The sequence below is a fragment of the Saccostrea cucullata genome, unplaced genomic scaffold (genome assembly GCF_032062105.1).
Source record: "Saccostrea cucullata isolate Sc308-1 unplaced genomic scaffold, CSIRO_AGI_Scuc_v1 ctg7857, whole genome shotgun sequence".
Classification (NCBI taxonomy): Eukaryota; Metazoa; Mollusca; class Bivalvia; order Ostreida; family Ostreidae; genus Saccostrea; species Saccostrea cuccullata.
This window is the reverse complement of record NW_026927486.1, coordinates 1-19559: the sequence shown is the minus strand read 5'-3', so window position 1 is coordinate 19559 and position 19559 is coordinate 1. Positions and strand designations below refer to the sequence as shown.

General features: G+C 35.8%; 1 protein-coding gene across 1 annotated transcript in view; it reads right to left on the bottom strand.

Annotated features, from left to right (window-relative positions):
• Positions 1-18928, bottom strand: part of LOC134274639 (uncharacterized) — a gene marked incomplete at both ends in the record, with an annotated part of 29381 nt that extends 10453 nt beyond the window's left edge. The window contains 42 exons of the mRNA XM_062756912.1: positions 457-564; positions 1617-1721; positions 2079-2228; positions 2471-2725; positions 3101-3411; positions 3723-3885; positions 4123-4292; positions 4466-4622; positions 4917-5125; positions 5967-6086; positions 6292-6548; positions 6886-7055; positions 7378-7571; positions 7764-7880; positions 7981-8212; positions 8311-8414; positions 8512-8690; positions 8882-8971; positions 9135-9353; positions 9505-9571; positions 9773-9969; positions 10473-10590; positions 10853-11040; positions 11677-11895; positions 12240-12383; positions 12718-12789; positions 12915-13058; positions 13329-13469; positions 13770-13910; positions 14178-14318; positions 14978-15118; positions 15331-15474; positions 15661-15726; positions 15850-15996; positions 16518-16667; positions 16971-17105; positions 17318-17395; positions 17855-18007; positions 18115-18186; positions 18344-18415; positions 18611-18688; positions 18852-18928. Coding sequence (XP_062612896.1) covers positions 457-564; positions 1617-1721; positions 2079-2228; positions 2471-2725; positions 3101-3411; positions 3723-3885; positions 4123-4292; positions 4466-4622; positions 4917-5125; positions 5967-6086; positions 6292-6548; positions 6886-7055; positions 7378-7571; positions 7764-7880; positions 7981-8212; positions 8311-8414; positions 8512-8690; positions 8882-8971; positions 9135-9353; positions 9505-9571; positions 9773-9969; positions 10473-10590; positions 10853-11040; positions 11677-11895; positions 12240-12383; positions 12718-12789; positions 12915-13058; positions 13329-13469; positions 13770-13910; positions 14178-14318; positions 14978-15118; positions 15331-15474; positions 15661-15726; positions 15850-15996; positions 16518-16667; positions 16971-17105; positions 17318-17395; positions 17855-18007; positions 18115-18186; positions 18344-18415; positions 18611-18688; positions 18852-18928 — 6195 coding nt within the window. The remainder of the gene's footprint in view (positions 1-456; positions 565-1616; positions 1722-2078; positions 2229-2470; positions 2726-3100; positions 3412-3722; positions 3886-4122; positions 4293-4465; positions 4623-4916; positions 5126-5966; positions 6087-6291; positions 6549-6885; positions 7056-7377; positions 7572-7763; positions 7881-7980; positions 8213-8310; positions 8415-8511; positions 8691-8881; positions 8972-9134; positions 9354-9504; positions 9572-9772; positions 9970-10472; positions 10591-10852; positions 11041-11676; positions 11896-12239; positions 12384-12717; positions 12790-12914; positions 13059-13328; positions 13470-13769; positions 13911-14177; positions 14319-14977; positions 15119-15330; positions 15475-15660; positions 15727-15849; positions 15997-16517; positions 16668-16970; positions 17106-17317; positions 17396-17854; positions 18008-18114; positions 18187-18343; positions 18416-18610; positions 18689-18851) is intronic.
• Between the last annotated feature and the right edge of the window lie 631 nt (positions 18929-19559).

Genomic DNA, 19559 nt, shown 5'->3' with positions numbered 1-19559 from the left:
GATGACATTATACCTGACTATCGTGGGTTAATCATACCTGACTGTCGGTTGCATTCACAGCTGGCACCATAGATGACATCATACCTGACTACTGGCTCCCTCATCATACCTGATCATTGTAGATGACATCATACCTGACTACTGTAGATGACATCATACTCAGCTGTAGATGGCAGAATACCTGACTATTGTAATGACATCATACCTACTGTAGATGACACCATATGCCTGTCTAAGATTTTTTTTAGATGACATCACACCTGACTATCGTAGATGACATCATACTGACTAGCTTTGACATCATTCTGTTCTTTACTGCAGATTTCCCCCTTGTTATACATAATGACATCCCCACCTAACTACTGATGACACCATACATCATTTTGAAATGACATCATACCTGACTATCATAGATGTTTCATCATACCTGACTATTGTAGATCTATGACATCATACCTGACTATCGTAGATGACATCATTGTCGTCATCATCATCACAAGCGTCTCCCACACCATCTGTGTCGGTATCCTCCTGGCCACTGTTGGGATCTGAGGGGCAATTGTCCTGAAGAATATAAAATGTTCAAGTAGACAATAGGGTTTCGACAAGATTATTTTAAAATACATCTTGTACCTATTCACATTACTTGTTCCAATTCAGTGTCAATATCATGATTCTAAATGTAAATTTTGTAGTTTAATTTTAACTTAAATTTTCAGATTATATACTGTATACATACAAATTTAATTGTTCCAATTACACAAGAAATCTTGTGTGTATGAGGGTGTGTGTGTGTACACATTAAATTCCCTGTTGTTTTTTTTTTTACAATCAATATATTGATATTACAGGGTGTCCCATAATACATGTATATGATACCATTTCATGATTATATAAAATATAATGTAATGAATTTTGAATAACAACAAATGCACCAATAAACATTGCATATACTGTCCAATTTTATTCACACAATTTGATGGACATTAAAAGGAACACGACAAAATGAGTTCACTTTGAAAAATCCTATCATTTTTCAATTATGTCCCCTACATGACGTCAAATATGGGTAATGATCATGTCAAGACATTGCACAAAATTCCATAACTTAAGACAACAGTGCGGTTTTCTTTGGTTATAATCTGGATTTTCATTGGAAATATACCTTTTTATAAATTAAAGATTAAGATTTCGGTTTAGTAACAATCTCTTAAGACTGGGTTTGATGATTAGTTTTAAAATGAGGGTATACCCAGCTTGTTTGTAAATCATTACCAGTAATCCATTTTGCTTGACATACATTTTAGCAATTTTTTTGACATAATTATGTGGCTACATTATTCCAAGTATGTGACAATTTTTAACTGAAATTATTTGTTGCTAAAAATTGTATTTATTCAAATATTTAATGAGACAAAATTCAAAGAAATTGGTCAAGACTTGCGTTAATGACAATAATTCAAAATGGCATCATATATTTTGGGACACCCTGTATCATCTAGGCTGATATGATTTTTTTGTTGCTTAATTTACAACACATAAAATATCCTGTTTAATACTAGATTCTTTTCATTAAAATGTAGAAAATAGAATGAATCACTCGGAGTGTTCCTTACCGAGTTACAGCTGGCTTCTGAGCAGGGTAGACCTAATGTAGGGACTCCGTCTTGATCTGGATCATCTCCACACAGGTAACCATTACCTGCCCAGCCATTGTTACACTTAATGAATAAAAAAATATGCCAAAGTGTATAGAGTATCGTTGTATATCTGGGCGAGATTCTGACTTAGAGGCGTTCAGTCATAATCCCTCAGATGGTAGCTTCGCACTATTGGCTGATCATCTCATCAATAAACAAAAATGTACAAAAAATTTCTGCAGTACATATATTTGCTATGTAATATTGTTTTTCAATCTACATGCCTTGACAAAATTTAATGCAACAACTTGGAATAAAAAAAATTCTTGTTCTTAACCTCCCCCTCTTCCATGTACAATATTATCTACATACACAAGTACCGATACAATGTATTAACCTTTCATGCCTTAATGACTAATAAATCAAAGTCCTTCTTACCACACACTTGTACTCCTGAGGTCCTGTGTAGTAACAGGTGGCGTTGGCATCACAGGTGTGTTTGCCTGAGAGACAGTAGTCAGCTAACTCACACCCCGTCAAAGTATTACCTACATACCCCTCCTTACAGAAGCCACAACTGTAACTACCCTGAAATTTGATTGATTAAACATATAAAATTATTTCTCTTTATTACAAAAAGATAAGAAGTCAGGTACAGAGAAATTAATGACCTTTTTTTTTTCTTAGAAAAAAATATCTTGTATCTAGTCATAATACAATATTTGAAATCTCTCTCTCATGCTTCATTCCCCACCAGCTCTTTTTCCAATTAAATCAGATGTTTCTTTCACTAGATGCATTCTAGCTGATTTCCACTTATTCAAACTTACTTGTGTATTAGTACAGTAAGCGTTGGGATCACATCCTCCATTGTTAGATAGGCACTCATTGACATCAGAGCAGGTCTGGGACTGTGTGGGGTCTAACACATTGTTATACAGCTGGAAGGTCCTCCTACTTATATTAAAGGAAAGCCCATCCTCGTAGGTACCAACATATCCCAGGGGACAGGCCAGACACTGGAACCCTGGCTCCGTGTTCCTACAGCGCTGCATAAAACAGGGGGGTGGGGATAAAGTGGTACACTGTAAATAGAAACGTCAAATAGATTAGAATATCAATATACCAATTACTGTAGATCACAAAATTCTTGCAACACCTTATTTATGTGAAAAAGCTATTTTGTAATTATAAGCGAGACAAGATTTACATGAACTGTGGTTATTGGCATTTAAAGTCCAAATTGCTATAAATATAAGTGAGAATAAAATTTTCACAAGCAAACAGACCTGTGAAATTATGCATAATAAAGTTCCTGTCATAGAAAGTGATTTATAGTACTAAATAAGGCCTCTTTTTAATCAAAATGTAAGTTAAATACATATTTAGGTAAATACTAACTTTAGAAGTAGAAAGGTCATTAAACTTTTTAACAGATTAAGTTAACATAAGAAATGTACCTCATCAACATCTGTACACGTCACTCCATTGCCTGAATATCCAGTGGGACAAGACAGACACCCATGACTACCATCCATATTATAGCAGAGGTCAGGGTGGTAACACAGGGTGGTGCTGCCCAGACAGGGACACTGGGTGGTGGAGCCACACGAGTTACACCCACTGCCATCAGAGGCGGCGTACGTCCCCGCCTCGCACGGGTCACAGCGGTCCTTACTGGCGGAGCTGTAGTAACCGGCGGGACAGTTCTTACAGGTGCTCTGTCCCACCTCATCCTGATATTTACCAGGGGAACACATGGTACAGAACTCTGGAAGGGAGGATCAAAATTGACAATTTATATAATAATAGGTCACTTACATATCCAATATTCATATCATCTTATTAGTCATTTTAAGATTTTTTTTTACTTCATTTCCTCACATTAATATACACATATATACAAAAGTCTACAGGTTGTATGAAGTAAATGCCAAATTAACACTTAACACTTTTTAGAAACTACACATGTATTTATTATAATGAAAAACTTTTCTGCTTTTCATCCACTGTTTATTTATTAACTCTTACACTACATATTACTTTTGAAATTGATATATCAGAAATAAGAATTCTACTCACTGACATTCCCATCAGAGTAAGTTCCCTTTTCACACTGGTAGCGTTTTCCTCCTCTACAGGCGTAGCCTAGCTCACACTGAGTACAGGAGGTAGGGCAGTATGTGTCATTACAAGTCACATAGTGAAAATCTGGACACGGTGAGGCATATCCATCATTACATATCTGTTTTATACCAACATTTTTCACATCATTATGTCTATCAGACACTTCAAAGTCTGCATTTTCAACTTCATAGTAACATTAATCTTTCGGCATGAAAAGTTGATTTATTAGGAAAATTAACCTCCAAGATCCTATCCTAATAAAAGAACTCGATTAACTGAAGTTAGGCAGCCTCTCTTTTAATGAAAACCTTGAAATAAATTTCTGGTATATTTTGCAAGTTAAAAGCTAACTTACCCAGCCCTCTGGACATGTGGTACAGGATGATGCTGCTCCAAAACTGTGCTCCGTGGGGGAGCGGCCACAGGTGGAACCAGAGACCGGGGGGTCACAGCGACCACAAGGCTTGATGGTGGAGTCCCCCTCACAGTACCAGGAGGTTAAACACCTCTGACAGGTCGTACGATCTACAATGAAGCAGCTCATATTCAGCACAAGTCATGCTGAATATTTTCATTTCATTGGACTTGACATGTTGTACATGTATGATCTACAAGAAACGGCTCATATTCAAGACAATTTGACATTGTAAATTTTTTATCTTGTGAGACTTCAGATAGTAATAATGAAACCCTCTTACAGTACTGATACTTGGCAAAAGAACATCCTTTAAATTCCAGTCTGAGACCAATGGCATTATTCCAGGTGCGTGGGTTAATCCGGATGTAGGTTGCATTCACAGCTGGCACCATAGGGACACTTACAACTGTGTCCCTGTCTGTGGCTCCTTCAAATACCTACATACAAAGAGACAGAGCAGTTATAGACAAATCGGATATATAGACACATAGAGCAATAGGTAATATAAATCACTGTCTGAATTGTATTCCTAACTAATGCAAATGCAAATATATGAAAGAAGAATATACATAATAACAGCATACTCACTTGCATACTGTTGTCAGAATTACTCTTTAAAATGCATGCAGTTGACCAGAAAGGTTATATACATTAACATAGAGACATGTCATGTATTAGGGAGGGAAAAGAGGACTCTTTCTTACCCCTAGGAAGATCTTAATATGACATACCGTGGCTCCTGAGGAGTTGGAGTAAGTGCTCCAGCTAACACCGTCAGCACTGTACTGTACAGAGAAGCTGGTCACCCAGTTGTCCACTGAGTCCTGTCCCTGGATCTGTACTACATGGATAAAGGTGGCTTCTGTCAGGTTGACCTCTATGTACGGACTGGTATCACTGACAGTGGGGACCCAGCCTCCCGTCAAAGATCCCAGATTGGCTGGAAAGAAAAACTTCATGATAACAATGCAATCACAATTGCTTGTTTAGTAATATTTGTAAAAAAGAATTACACCATAAAGTATTGTCAATGGTTAAATTATACGATCATAAATGCTACGCATCAGATATACAGAGTACGTGTATGACTAAACATTGCAACTCAGCAAAATATTTATTCAGGGCTCGACATTAACTTTTTTTCCTACTTGTCCATTCGGACAAGTGACCAAGACATTTACTTGTCTGAATTTCGACTTCACTTGTCCGAAAATTTTTCAATAAAGTTCAATAGTTCCAACTTGAAAATTAAAATAAAGTCCATTTATTTACACATGTCATGCGCTTGATTGATTCTTGATGTTATTGATAAATACAGCAGACACACAAAAAACGAAATTTAATTTAGGCTTTCTGTCCTGACAATAACATTAATGTCCACAAGTAAACCTGTCAACATCAAACAATCACACTTCGGTTCGTAACTTCCATGTGACTTTTCACTAGTATGCAATTAGTGAACTTCGATCCCGATCGAATGTGGACTCAATAATTATTAATAATAGCGATACATATCGGGATCGAAGTTTAGATTTTATGTACAGCTTCCGTCTTGAGACTACCGATTTAGCTCAATCGATTGGATTTAGCTTTCAACAGTCGTTCTTTTTATTATTTAGAGACCCCTTTACATTAAAATGCACTTGTCCAATCGGACAAGTGCCCAGCAATATTCACTTGTCCGTATTTATTTTTCAATGATACCAGACAAGCGTTAATGTCGAGTCCTGTTATTTGAACCTACTGACAAGCTACTCAAAAAAAGAAGACTGTTTTTTTACCAGGCAGTTGTGTCATGTTGAGTCGGCCTCTTTCACCTCCACTTGTTGAGGAGGAAGATGACACAGTGATGTACTTGTCTAGAATAACTCCACTTTCCATTCCCAGGGCATCATTACAGTCTATGTAAAAAAATATAACACATACAAAATGTAACAGCTAATAGTGAACACTCCTCGTGAGCTTTAAGTTTTCATTAAAATAACAACCTTTGTTTTTTATAAATCCAGTGCAAAAATCAAATTCCTCTACTTGACCGACACTATAAAAGCCTCAAAAAGCACACAAATCATTCAAGAAATGAATTAAGCAATACGCTATACATACTGTATTCGTAATAGTAATATCCTGGGAGTCTGTGGTAAATCTCCCCTGTGGAGACATTAACAGTCATGGTATAAGGAATGGCTTTGTACTCCACATCAATCAGACACGAGTTGTCAATGTCAACCTCCACGGAGGTGGTGGCTCCTCGCATGGGGCTACCACCATCTACCACAATCACCTTAAACTTCAACAGCGTATTGGCTTCGTAGACCTCTTTGTATAGGTCCATGGTGTCATTGAAAATGGAGATGGGGGGACTGTAATAAAAAGTATATGACTCAAAAATTACTTCTATAATTAATAATTCTTACAACATAGTGATAATGTAAATGATTGATGAGATTTTTTTTTGTAAATTTAGTGATGTAAAGTATCCCAAAATTCATCACCATGTGAACACAATTTTCAGAAAAATACATGTACCATACTAAAAAAGAAACCAAAATATTTTGTAAATTGTTGAGCCTCCATAAAACCCCACTCTTGTAACACAGAAATCACAAATCTTCTGCACAAAAATATCCATATATAACTATTTACAGTTGTTGTCAAAGTGCTTTACTTATGAATGCTGAGCAACAGTAATTGACTTACTCCTCAGTGATGGTCGAGATGTAGAAGGATAGAGCCGAGTTATTCCCACTGTCAATGTCTGTAGCAGTCAGATCAGCCAGGGCTGAGGACCTGAGAGCAGGGATAGCACTGAGCTGATACAATGTCTGTGTTAACTCGGGACAGTTGTCATTCACATCAGACACCTTAACCTGCAAAGAAAAGAAAATTATCATTCTGTATAAGATCAGGGAAACGTGAGCCACAAGGGTTTTTCCACCTTTATAGTATCATTGCTATTTCTTACCAACCCCTGAGCCAAGTACATGTAACTTAAAAGCTACATGTACTTTTAAAAGCAAGTGTGCTAGTATAGTATAGATTCTTTTCAAATTACAGTGGTTCGATCCTATGCTTGAATTTACCTCGACAGTTATTGTTCCAATAGTGGGTGGGGTTTTGCTTGATCCACCACCTGCACTACAACACTGTAGGTAGCTGTTGCAGTAATTCTGTCAGTATTTGTAGACTTACCTTGACAGTGATTGTGCCAGTAGAAGGTGGGGTTTTGCCTGTATCAACAACTTCCATTACCACACTGTAGGTGGTGTTGACCTCGTAGTCAAGGCTGGAGTCCAGTGTAAACAGAGCTGTTTGTGTGTTCATTGTAAAGGCTTCCACCGTACCATCATAGCTCTCAGGGGTTATTGTAGAGGGGGTGGCACATTCTGAAATTAAGAATTCAAGTAAAGAACACATGTTCAAACTTTCAGTCAAGCTAACATAAAAATATATAATAAGAATATACAAACTTTGTCATAAGTGAAAACACATACTTCTTATCATAAATCTAAGCTAAAACTTAATTTTATCACTTTTATTGGAGATCAAAGAAGCATTTACATGTAATTCATCCTTACCAACAAAAGTATGTCCATCAATGGTGGTATAAGTTGGGGGAACTGTAGGTGGAGCCACTGCAGCATTCACATTAGTTGTCGTCTTGTCCTTCAAAGTGTAATGTCTGGCCTCATTTCCTATAATAATGAGCATTTCCATTAGAACTCCATTTCAAGACACACATTAGAATCATAATGATTTTCAAAGTTTATAAAAGTTTTCTTATCCTTAACTTACCTCTGAGAACGTTGATGGTGAACGGAGGACCCACTGAGAAGATATCAGCCAATACGACTTCCGCTACGATACCGTTCTGGTGGAGGTCTTCCGCCACTGTAATAATGTAGTCCCTGGGGGGCTCCTCAGCAGGATCCACAATAAACTGGAAGTCTTCTGTCTGAATGTATAGACTGGAGGCACAGGACAGTCGCTCCACATGGAAAATTGAGAAATGGTACCTCTCCCCTACCTGGTAAAATGTTTGTGAAATCAAAATTTATGCCTTAAGATTTGAGTGTGAAGACTTGAGAAATACATGTACATGTAGCTTTACTTTCTTTTCATTACCTCCAGTTCAACATGCACTTGCTCTGCTGGTAAGGTACCCGTGACTACACACAAGCTTGTTGTAGGGGACACCAGACCATACTGCGGTATGATGTAGCTTCCACCTACAATTACAAATAATCAATACCCATGCCACCTATTTTCTTCATAATATCCATTTTCTGGAAAAATAAAATCGTGTTTTGAACTCTAATATGATACCTGGGGTACTAGCTGCACTGAGAATGATCTTTTTACAGGGTACGTTGGTCCCTGTATTTCTAGCACTGATCTCCATCACAAATTTCCCATTAAGGTAGAGCCACAAATCGTCCCCACCTCCTATAGTGATGGACTCGGTGCCTTGGAAAACAAATCCTGATCTGATGGCGGAGGTGAATCTGTGATGACAAACCTTCAATTAATTACTCAAACACATGCATCAAAATTAATCCAAGTTTACATGACAAAGCATTATCAAAGTGAGCTGCACCTGGATTTCAATGCACAGAAATACTGTGTAGTGATCCAAATTTGTGTGACAATTTTTACCACAAATGAAATCATGACTAACCTAACTGAAAGCACTTACCCAAAATTGTGCTCCACTCCATAGCAGTCCTTGTCCTGATTACCAAACCCCATGTTGTCCACAGGAAAGTAGCTGTTCTGGGCAGTAAACCTACAGAGTGAAATGTAACATTGTAAACTCAATGCAATGCACATGCTCTTATTTATGGGATTCATTTAATTGTTGCAACTCTGGTACAATTGTGGATAAAATATAAACAAAAGCAGCACATTTATCCCCAAATTCTCTGCGATATCCAGAAATCCCCGCTTACCGATGTGTTACTGGGGAAGAAGAGGAGATAAGTGACAGTGTGATATTGTCTTTATACACATAATTCACTGAGGTTCCCGTTTGATCCACAAACCAGCCAGAGAAGGTGTCGGATGACGGATTAGATGATCTCAACAGCCAGGATCCATAGGGGCTCGGAACATAGGTTGGCTTAGAGATGATGGCGTTAGAGAATCCATTGAAATCAGAATTTGTCACACTGGAATAAAACAGAACTGTGATAACATCACCATTTATCTGTAAGAATAACAGCCTTAAACTCTTTGTCTTTTAACAAATTTTACTCTTGCTTTGACGCATTTAATTTTTATTTGATTGCATGCAAAAATAACTGTGATGTCTCAACAAACCTATAATCATAGTAAATGATTGGCAAGATCCAGTCTGTGGCTCCTACTGTTACATTAGGACCAGTGGCTGATAATAAAAAGAGGTAAAAAGAGCTGTTAAAATATTTGTGCTATATATATGAAACATATAAGGCAGAATCAAAATCAAAATATGCAACCAGCTGTTTAGCAAAATGGATTACTTTTACATGTACAAAGTCTTAAGTCAAAACACAGACTTAAGAATAATATTCAACATAATAACATGTTATACTAGTCTAAATCTTACCAACAGCTGCTTGTGTGGTGAGCACTACTGGTTGACTCTCGGCACTGGTGGCATTAGATATGACAAGAGCTGCGGTACACACGTAGGTGGTGCCTGCAGTGATTCCGTCACCTGATGTAAAGGTGTGTGTGGTACCATTCACTGAAGCCTGAGACACCACTCCCCCAGGACTGCTAGTACAGGTCAACCTGTACTGCCTGCAAAATTGTAATTAACAGCAATGAACTTGACGATGTTTTTCATTTATCATCATGTCTTATAAAATGTAATACAAATGTAACTGAAGTAAGAAAGAGCTCTTTAATATATTTTAATTACCCACATTTTTTGGAAAAAATGTACAATAAATGTTTGTCAAATATATTGTGCCTTCCTTACCCCTTAAGTCGTCTTTGTCTTCAGGCTTAATTACATGTACTTGGACAAAGTGCAAAGTAAGGAGCATTTTACAATTCAGTAAAATAATTCTTTGATTGTCATGATCAGACGTAAATTGCATATACATGTACATTAATAGAAAGTCTATCAAGGCCTACATAAAATCTGAACCATTTTATCACCCCATGCTCACTTTGAGGGTCAAGACTTTTACAAGATGCTGCACTTGCATGATAGCAACACAAGATATATGTATGTTTTTAGAGTTCATATACCCAAGCTTTCAGTCAAAACAGAAGTGAGAAATATGATCAGTAAATACCAGCCACTGGCCACAGCATCAGCGATGTAGGTACTGGAGGACACAGTGTTATTGGGGCGTGTCCAGGACACGGTCAGCTGGGTCGCCGAGGGGGAAGAGGCCACTAGGTTCACGGGGGCTGTAATAAAGAATTCTCAAATTAAAATAAGCTTATTAAAAAAAACATTATGCAAACTAGTATAAAACATATACATCTCATTATTTTAAAAAAAAGTCAATCTTGACATAACCAAATATTTCATACTAACAAAGTCAGAAATCTGGAGGTACTTCTTAAAATCTTTCCTAACTTGAATCCCAAGTAAAATAATATTTGTCTGATTCTTATAGGGAAAAAAGTTTGTGTTATGAGCAAAGATTTTTGCCATACATTTACTTACAACACAAAAACTTTGTGAGCTGTTGGTTTTCAAAATACATGGGGGAAGTTTTATTGGAGTATCCAAACATAACCCCGGCGACAGAGGTTGGGGTCCCACACTGACCCCCACTGATAGTGGTCTGTACAGCCAGGAGGGTCTCATAGAGGTAACAATCGCATCCCATCTGTAAGTTCTCATCAAGCTTCCTGTAGAAGGGTAAGCAACAATTAGGTTATTGAATGTCTCTCTGCTGTAAGTTAACATAAAATGATTTATAAAGCATTACTGTATACAGGGAAATTTTCGCCCCTTTCGCCCTCTTCTTGATTGGGCGAATTTAAAACGGGGCGAATTTGAATTACACAGCATAATTTCTTAAAGAGAACTATGAATGAGCGAATTTAAAACGGGGCAAAATTTTTCGCAAGCGCAAGAGAGCGAAAATAGCACGGGGCGAAAATAACCATGCATACAGTAATTGGTCATTTTAAGCTTTAAATACTGTGTCATAAATGAGAAAATTTCCATTGGATCATGAAAAGTACATTTCTGAAACATGGGGTTTGCAGTTGAAATAAAATGCTTTGGAAGGAAAAATCTATGTAAGGATTATCCATTGTAATACTATACTTAACACAAATAATCTCCAACAAGTACATGTAATGTACCAAGCTAACAATCATGCTACACATGAACATGAACCAAATACTAATGAACCAAGAATATCAGTCACATTGAGTGTCCATAAAAACAAGAACATATACACAACTAATTGACTAATCCACTTTACTATCAAATATATAAAAGTCATACCCTAGATAAACTGAACACAATTCACTCACAGAGTTTTGAAGACTTTGCTGCCTACAAAGTCGTCGAATGCCTGATACTCTATGGACTGTAGCTGGTTATGAGAGATGTCTACAGATCTCAGGCTGGTCATGTTAGGAAGCTTAGGGAAGAAGATCAGCTGATTGGACGAGATGTCCAGTGTCTGTAAGGCGGTCAGAGAACTGAAGGACAGAGGCTCCACGTAACCAATGGAATTCCCACTCAGGTCCCTGTTAGAGAAGGTAAATTGAGATGTTTAAAATTTGTAGATATATGTAGAATGCATGTGCTACATAACACTGAAAGGAATTTTCATTGCTCAAATCATCAGAGATGTCAGAGTTGATGTAAAAGTTGTTGTTATATTCAAGTTCTTAATCTTTAGAGAAAATTTCAAGGGATAAAAATATCCTACCTTCAGGTAACATTTTAGCACACTTTTATTCCATTAAAATTTCTGACAAAACTCATCATAATAGACATCATTCATGCAGTCAAGTAATTAACATGGTGTATCAAAGATAAACATCAATAGACTTGAAATTTCACCTACTTCCGTTAAAATTATACTTACAGATTCTGCAGGTAAATCAGTGGTGTAAATACATCCTTAGATATGGAGGTCAAAAGGTTATTGTCGAGGTCAAGGTAAGTGAGAGATGCCTGATTGAGGAAGGTAGAGGAAGTGACCGAGGAGATCTTGTTGTTGGTCAGGTCTCTATAGAAATATTTCAACATTTCATCACATGTCAACAGAATTACATGTACTAATGTTTTTCTATATAAAGTTAAACATATTCATTAAGATATCCAAATATTTGTATGATTTTCACATCGTTCTAGTTCATAGCTAGGTTGAGTAAAAATTTGTGAAGTAAATCTATGCATGAATATTTCCTAGACTTAAAATTTTTTTTCCAGAAACATTAAAAATTTGACATATATTTGCATTTATGAAAACACACAGCTTAAGTACTTTCTAAACAAGTTAAATTGGTTTCTTTATAGTCCCCCCTTTTTAGAGGAGGGGATAAGTACAATGACATACTTACACAGTAGTGAGAGTTGCTTTGTTAGACAGAGTATCTGTTGGATAGTCAGTTATCACGTTGTCTTGGAGGTATCTGAATTAGAGAGGCGCGCATCAAAACTTTAAACATACAGCTTTGATATTAAGTAAATCTCAACAACAGGTTTAAGTCTGAGCTACAATTATTGTAAGACTTGGATCTAAACAAATAAGACCTACACTCTTCTAACAGACAGGTTATCAAATGCATTGATGGGTATTGAGGAGAGGTTGTTACTGTATAAAAACAAGGAATCCGAGATAACAGAGCTGTTGGCAAAGATGTTTCCCTGAAGTGATGTCATACCATTCCCATACAGGTGTCTGAAAAAGATACAAATAATCTTTTATGAGTCTTAAAGAGAGCAATAGAAAGTTCTATGCAGTCTATTAAGACAAGTACATGTTCAACAGCTCATATAAAATTTAATTTCTTTTGTTATCTAGCATTTGATTTTTCTTCTTCTCAAAAAGTTGACAAAAACTTTTTTTTTTATTCCCCCCTTTCTTATCTTTGAATTAATCTTTTATCTTCAAACAATCGAACATTTTTATATAATATCTATAACAAAAATATTAATTTCAATGACTCACAGATCATCACTGATGGAGATGGTGTCAAATGCGCCCTCCTCAATGTAATCAATTTGGTTGTTCTGGAGGAAGATGTCTGTGGCCTGAACATTAACAAAGGAATCCTTCAGGAGGTAGGTCAGCTGCATCCCACTCAGGCTCCTGATAAAATAAAGAGGGAAAATACAGTCTGGCTAAAATTAGGAAATGTTTACCTGTCATTATCCTGTTTTACTTATGATTTTATGGGATCATTTCGCATTTTATCTAAAAAACAAGAAAGTCTAGTAATACCTCATTATCTCGAATTTTGAGTATCAAAAGATTTGAGATATAGCGTGTAGAATACTTGAAGAAAAACACTTGGTACTTCAATAATCACTTTGACATATCCATTATATTCAAATTATCCATGTTCAAGATACATGTACTTATTTCACCAGTATTCGTTGGTATACTCACAGCTGATCAATGTTTACGTCCACAAAGGCCCTTGACTCCAGTTTCTTCAGGACATTTCCTGTCATGGACAGAGACTGGGAAACACTGACTCCCTTAAACCCCTCAGATCCAATCACTGATATCTCATTATTCTGAAGAGACCTGTGTTAAAAGTAAGAGTCTGCATAAATACAATATGTCTATGATTTGGGGCGGAGGTGGGGCATCTTCAAAACTGGTCTAGTATGAAGACTGAAGCACAATCTGGATTCAGGTTCAAGAGAGATACAAAGATCCTCATCAATAAAGCTAGTTGTCAAAAACAGCCCCAAAACATCAGCCTTTAAATTCATTTTGAACTTTCTCTGATTCTTAAACATGTTAAATAAAAGCATATTAAGGGGTTATGTTTATGAATTCTATACATACAGGTAGGCCACATTAAGATTATTGAAGACCCCTGTGTTGATTTCCGTGATTCTGTTACTCTGGAGCTGGAGGTGTGTGATCGTCTTGTCAGAGAAATCTCCTCCTGTTGGTAGCTTGGTAAGCTCATTATTACCCAGGTACCTGTAAAGTACCACATCAAAAATATAAAAAAAATTAAGATGCTACACAACAAACGCAGATGGGGAAAGATGTGATCGAGCCTCTGTTTGATGAGCTTTAATACAAAGAAAAGCAAATACAATAAGCCCTATTAAATGAATCCTTACAAAGACTGTATAATGTAAAACCTTGTCAAGTTTTCCAGTGCAATTCACAATGGCAATGTATGCCCGAGTTAAAATTTGTTTTAAGGTACATCATTTTGTTCGTACCTTATGTATGATAATTGATCAAAAAACCTCTTCCATCTTGGTAAAAGGATAGAATCACATGTAAGTTTGTTCTTTTTTACTCGAATAACCCCATTGTATTTAGATGTATTATTTCATACAACAGTCAAACCTTGTTTTCTTGAACTCAAATTCTTAAAGAATGTCCATGTAGTCCATGTAGTTGGAACTTCCAACTCACTTTAACATAATGAGGTTATTCAAGAAACCAATGTTCAACTAGAAGACAGCATAACTGAACTGTAATTTTTGTAACTTGTTTTACCATTCTCATTCTTCCATAAACTCTATTCAATCAGTGAGTAGCACACAAACTGAACAATGGTCTGTATTCAGCTCATTTCAAAATAAACTACAGTGCAAAATACACAAGTGCATACAAGTACTTACAAATAATTCATGGTAGTGAAATTTTTGAAAGTGCCATCCTCTATGTAGGCTATTTCATTGCTTGCTGCTCTAAAATCTGTAAGTACATTGTCCTCAAACATTGTGACCTTTAGCCAGCCCAGCTTGTTGTTGTTCAGGTACCTGAAGATAAAATTGTGATTTTAACATGTTTAAATATGACACTACTTTCTTTAATAATTCAAGATAAAGGTCAGAGTTAAATTTTAATGTTACAGATATAAAGATGAAAAATGAAATAGGTACATGTATAATGTATTACAGTACTAGTCCAGACCTGGATAACTGATAGTATTCCTAGTACTGAAGGCAACTGAAGGAAAGCAGACACTTACAAAGTTGCCAAAGAGGTACATCCATCAAATGCCTCATCTGGGATATCATCGATTTCATTGTTGTTTAACTGGAGATGAACCAGATTTGACATATCTGTAAAAGGCTTTTTGTGGGTAAATCTAAAATCATTTCCGTGAAGGTATCTGTAAAAAAAAAAACAAGCATGGTTAAAAATAGGCATACTTATACATTTTTGTACTAATTTTATATCAATGTTCATAATATACATTCAGAAATCTTAGAATGGACTTGACCTCTTAAAATATTAAACACTATAGACTTACAGGTATATATATATATTATATATAACACAGTGACTATAGACTTACATGTATCTCAGAGTTTTACAAAATGTATTGTCTTCCACTGCAAGAATCCCATTGTACTGAAGTCCCCTGTAAAATGTAATGAAGCAATAATTCTCAGCACATTACAAAAGTATTTAAGAGTGTTTTTTTTTTAATTTTTGCTCAATAATCAGTAGCTTAATTTTGGACACTTTCAGGAAGTGGTCTTACAGAACAGTGAGGTTGGCGCTGGTGAAGGTATCAGCCTCCAGGAAGGTGATGTCATTGGATCCCAGGTACAGCTGTCTAAGACTGGTCAGGTTAGCCGAGCTTCTCACAGTCTGGGGGACATACTTAAAGCTATTAGACGATAGCTCCCTGTAAAAAAAAATAACAGATTAAATACCGAAAACCAACAATAAAACAAGAATTATTTGCAATTTCAGGGTTCAACACAATTTTTAAAACCGAGGAAGTCCACAAACTAGCATTTTAAAATTCTATCCCTGTTCATGAATTAGATGTCCAACAGTCCAAGGCTGCTGGCAAAGTTGCAAATCGGGGGTATTTAGAATTTCAGTAGCACCACAGGACTCAACATTCAGTTGTCTCGGGCCATCAAGCTACTGTTAGTATCAAAACCTGCATTTGTACTATTTTGTGCAACTGGAGACAAAAGTAAAAGAACTTTTATGAAATCAATTCAACAAATAGTTTGTGGTGAGAAATACCTCCAAGTAAAAGAGTTGCAAAACTCATCTTTCTTGCATGCAAAAAAGAAAGTTCAGAGTATAAAAATTCTTCACTTTGAAGTTAAAATCTTATACATATAAATTGTACTTGTATTTATTTTTTCACTTGAATGGTAAAGTATATAAAGTAAGTATGCATGTACTAACAGGTAAAAGAGTTTGGAGAGACAGTCCAGTGCATCGTTAGGGAACTTCTCGTCTGTGATGAGGTTACTGTCCAGGTATAAATAGGTCAGGCTGGTCAACACACAGAAGTAGTCCGACTTGATCTCAGCAATCCTGTTAGCAGACAACTCACTGCAAAGACAAACAACAGGCCCATAGGCCACATCATTCACCTGATAGAGGACAATTCACTGCACAGACAAACAAAAGGGCCATGGGCCACATCACTCACCTGAGCACTTTGGTTTATGAAGAAAAAAATGAATGATCATGATTTCAGAAGATTAAATAGCTGAAATTGGCTTTAGCCAAATAAACCACCATTTTTTTTTAACATGATTATCTTTTCACATAATTATTATCAGTTACACAAGAAGATCAAAGCTTTCCTAAATATGTCCTTCAAATTCAAACTTCACATGAAGAACAACTTACAGTTTTTCAATATTTGGTGATTTGGTCCACACTTTGAAGACTCCTGACTTGGCATTAAAGGTTGAGGTCATGCTCAGACTAAATGCATCCAGTGTGTACTCAATAGGGTTAGTGATTTGGTTAGTGTCTGCATACCTGCGAGGAAAATCAAAACTCTAACATTCACTTTTTTCTTGTACCCTTTTTTTTTTATAAGAAAAAAATAATCACTGAACTTAACACAAAGTATTTGTTGTAAATGCACATTTAAAAAAACACAGAAGAAAACAACTTCTCTTTGTACAGGTCATAAATAAAATATTAATCATCAGACTCTCCTGATGACCATAAATAAATTTTATACTTACACTTCCTTCAGTGAGGAGTAAGTCTGCTCAGACAAAACTTGGTGAGGAAAACTTGTTAAAGCATTGTCACTGACCCATCTACAATTATAAAACAAAACCAATGCTGCATTTCTTCAGGGGTTGTCCAAGCAGTTTGTAAAATACCAGAGAGCACTGAATTAAATGTAGAACATTTTAAGAATTATTCTTCATAAAGTATACCCCCAGTATACCCCTAAACAAATGTACTTTATTCTAACTACTTTAATCTCTAAATTAATGATAGAGCTTTTATACAGTACATTTATTTTGCAATTTCTTTTGGTCTTGAAAATAACCAGCCAAAGTAAGAATCAACATAAGTATTGATAGAATATGCATGCATTATTGATCAAGTTGTGGAAATATCCATGTATTAAAAGAGTTGGTGAGCCAAAAGATGTTCAGTTTTGAAACAATCGAGTGAGACACAATTTCTTTCAAAATGATGGTACAGAAAGACCACCTTAATACACAAGAGACAGAATTAGGTCATTTATCGTAATAATGAACACATACAGGTTGGTCAGGTTGTCGTTGATGTTCTCGAAGGCATCAAAGTAGATGTTGGTCATCTTGGTTTTCTGGGAGTGCAGTCTCAGCGTTCTAAGTGTGGGCATGTTGGTGAAGTATTTACTTTTCAAGATCTGCAAGTTGTTCCTCACCAAGTCCCTGAAAACAACAAAACAAAAGGGTTACATGTATTGTACAAGATTATAACAATTTTGTTGGCATTTTCATTGTTTTTATGACTGTTAAGAGGTGCTCCTTGTACTTACAAGTGTAACAGATTAGGTATGTTTCCAAACACTCCTTCTTCTACTGTGGCCAAGTCATTATCATGCAACTCTCTGACAACAAAAAGTGGAGTGAAAACATAAATTTAAAATTTAGCACAAATTCTTTTCAAAAAAGTCCCTTTAGCTATCAGCAGTATTTTTTTGTTACTAAATATATTATGCTATTAAAGGAACACAGTTATTTTCAATCCATTTACAGGATACTCACAAAATCAGCAGTTTCTGTAACTGAGAGAAAGACCCTGGCTGTATGTAGTTGATTTGATTGTTGCTCAGATTTCTGCAAAAAATTAAGTTTTAATCCTTGATTTAAGAAACAAATAAGAAATAAGTTTTGGCTACAAAAAATTTATGTGGGCTAAAAGAACACAAGAAAATAAGTATAAGTACAAGAATATTCATGTTGTACAGACATCATAATATGTACCGGGGTATATATATTATTTAATGACAACATAATTATTTAACAACTTACAGGTGTTTTAAATCCGAGTTGACCAAATATGACAGGTGAGCTTTGGATACTGTTTGAATCTGGTTGTCGTCTACACTCCTAAAAATACATATTTCCCATTTTTTAAAAAGCAATACTAATCAAATTATTGAAAAGTAACTTTTTTTTAACAAAGTATATGTATCAATGGGATGACTATACACCAATTAATTAAATTTGGTGGCGTGAAGTACCTTAAAGTAACAGGTAAAATTGAACTTACAGAAATTGTACTTTGTTTGCATTTTGGAGGGCTTTCCCAGGAAAATATCGAATGCTATTTCTGCTCAGACCACTACAATGAAAACAGATTTATATCAAGCATGCATCTATTTGAAGATATATTTCCTTAAAATCAAACAAGATTTCAATGTTTTTTTTTAACTCTTGGCTGCAACTTACATGTATTCCAAGTTACTTCCAGAGAACAGATTGTCTGGAACCCATTCAATGTCATTTTTGATGAGTGTTCTGTAGATGTAATTTGAAACATATATCAAAATACTGAAATATATTACCAGTATATAAAAATACATAATCTGATTTAGTGAGAAAAAACCCCAATAAGTGTTAACATATACACATAGAAATGGAAAAATATCCAAATTTTAAAGAATCAAAATATATTTAAAGAATCTAATTGCCCTCATCAGACTAAGTTATGGCCAAAAAAATACACTTTTATTAAAGTTGTGATTTTGTACATGTTCAAATGGTATGGTCTATTTCTACAAAGTTCGAAAAAAAAAATGAAATGGTCTCTTGAGAAGGACAGGAAGAGGGACAAAAATGTGACCCCTTGTAGCCCTAAAATTTCATTACGGTCCAGGTCAAAGATTTCATATTCGTACATCATGGTTAAACTTGCTGGCCATGTTGGATTTGTGTGGTTATGAGGGAAGAACTTGATCTTGTTATCACTGAGCATCCT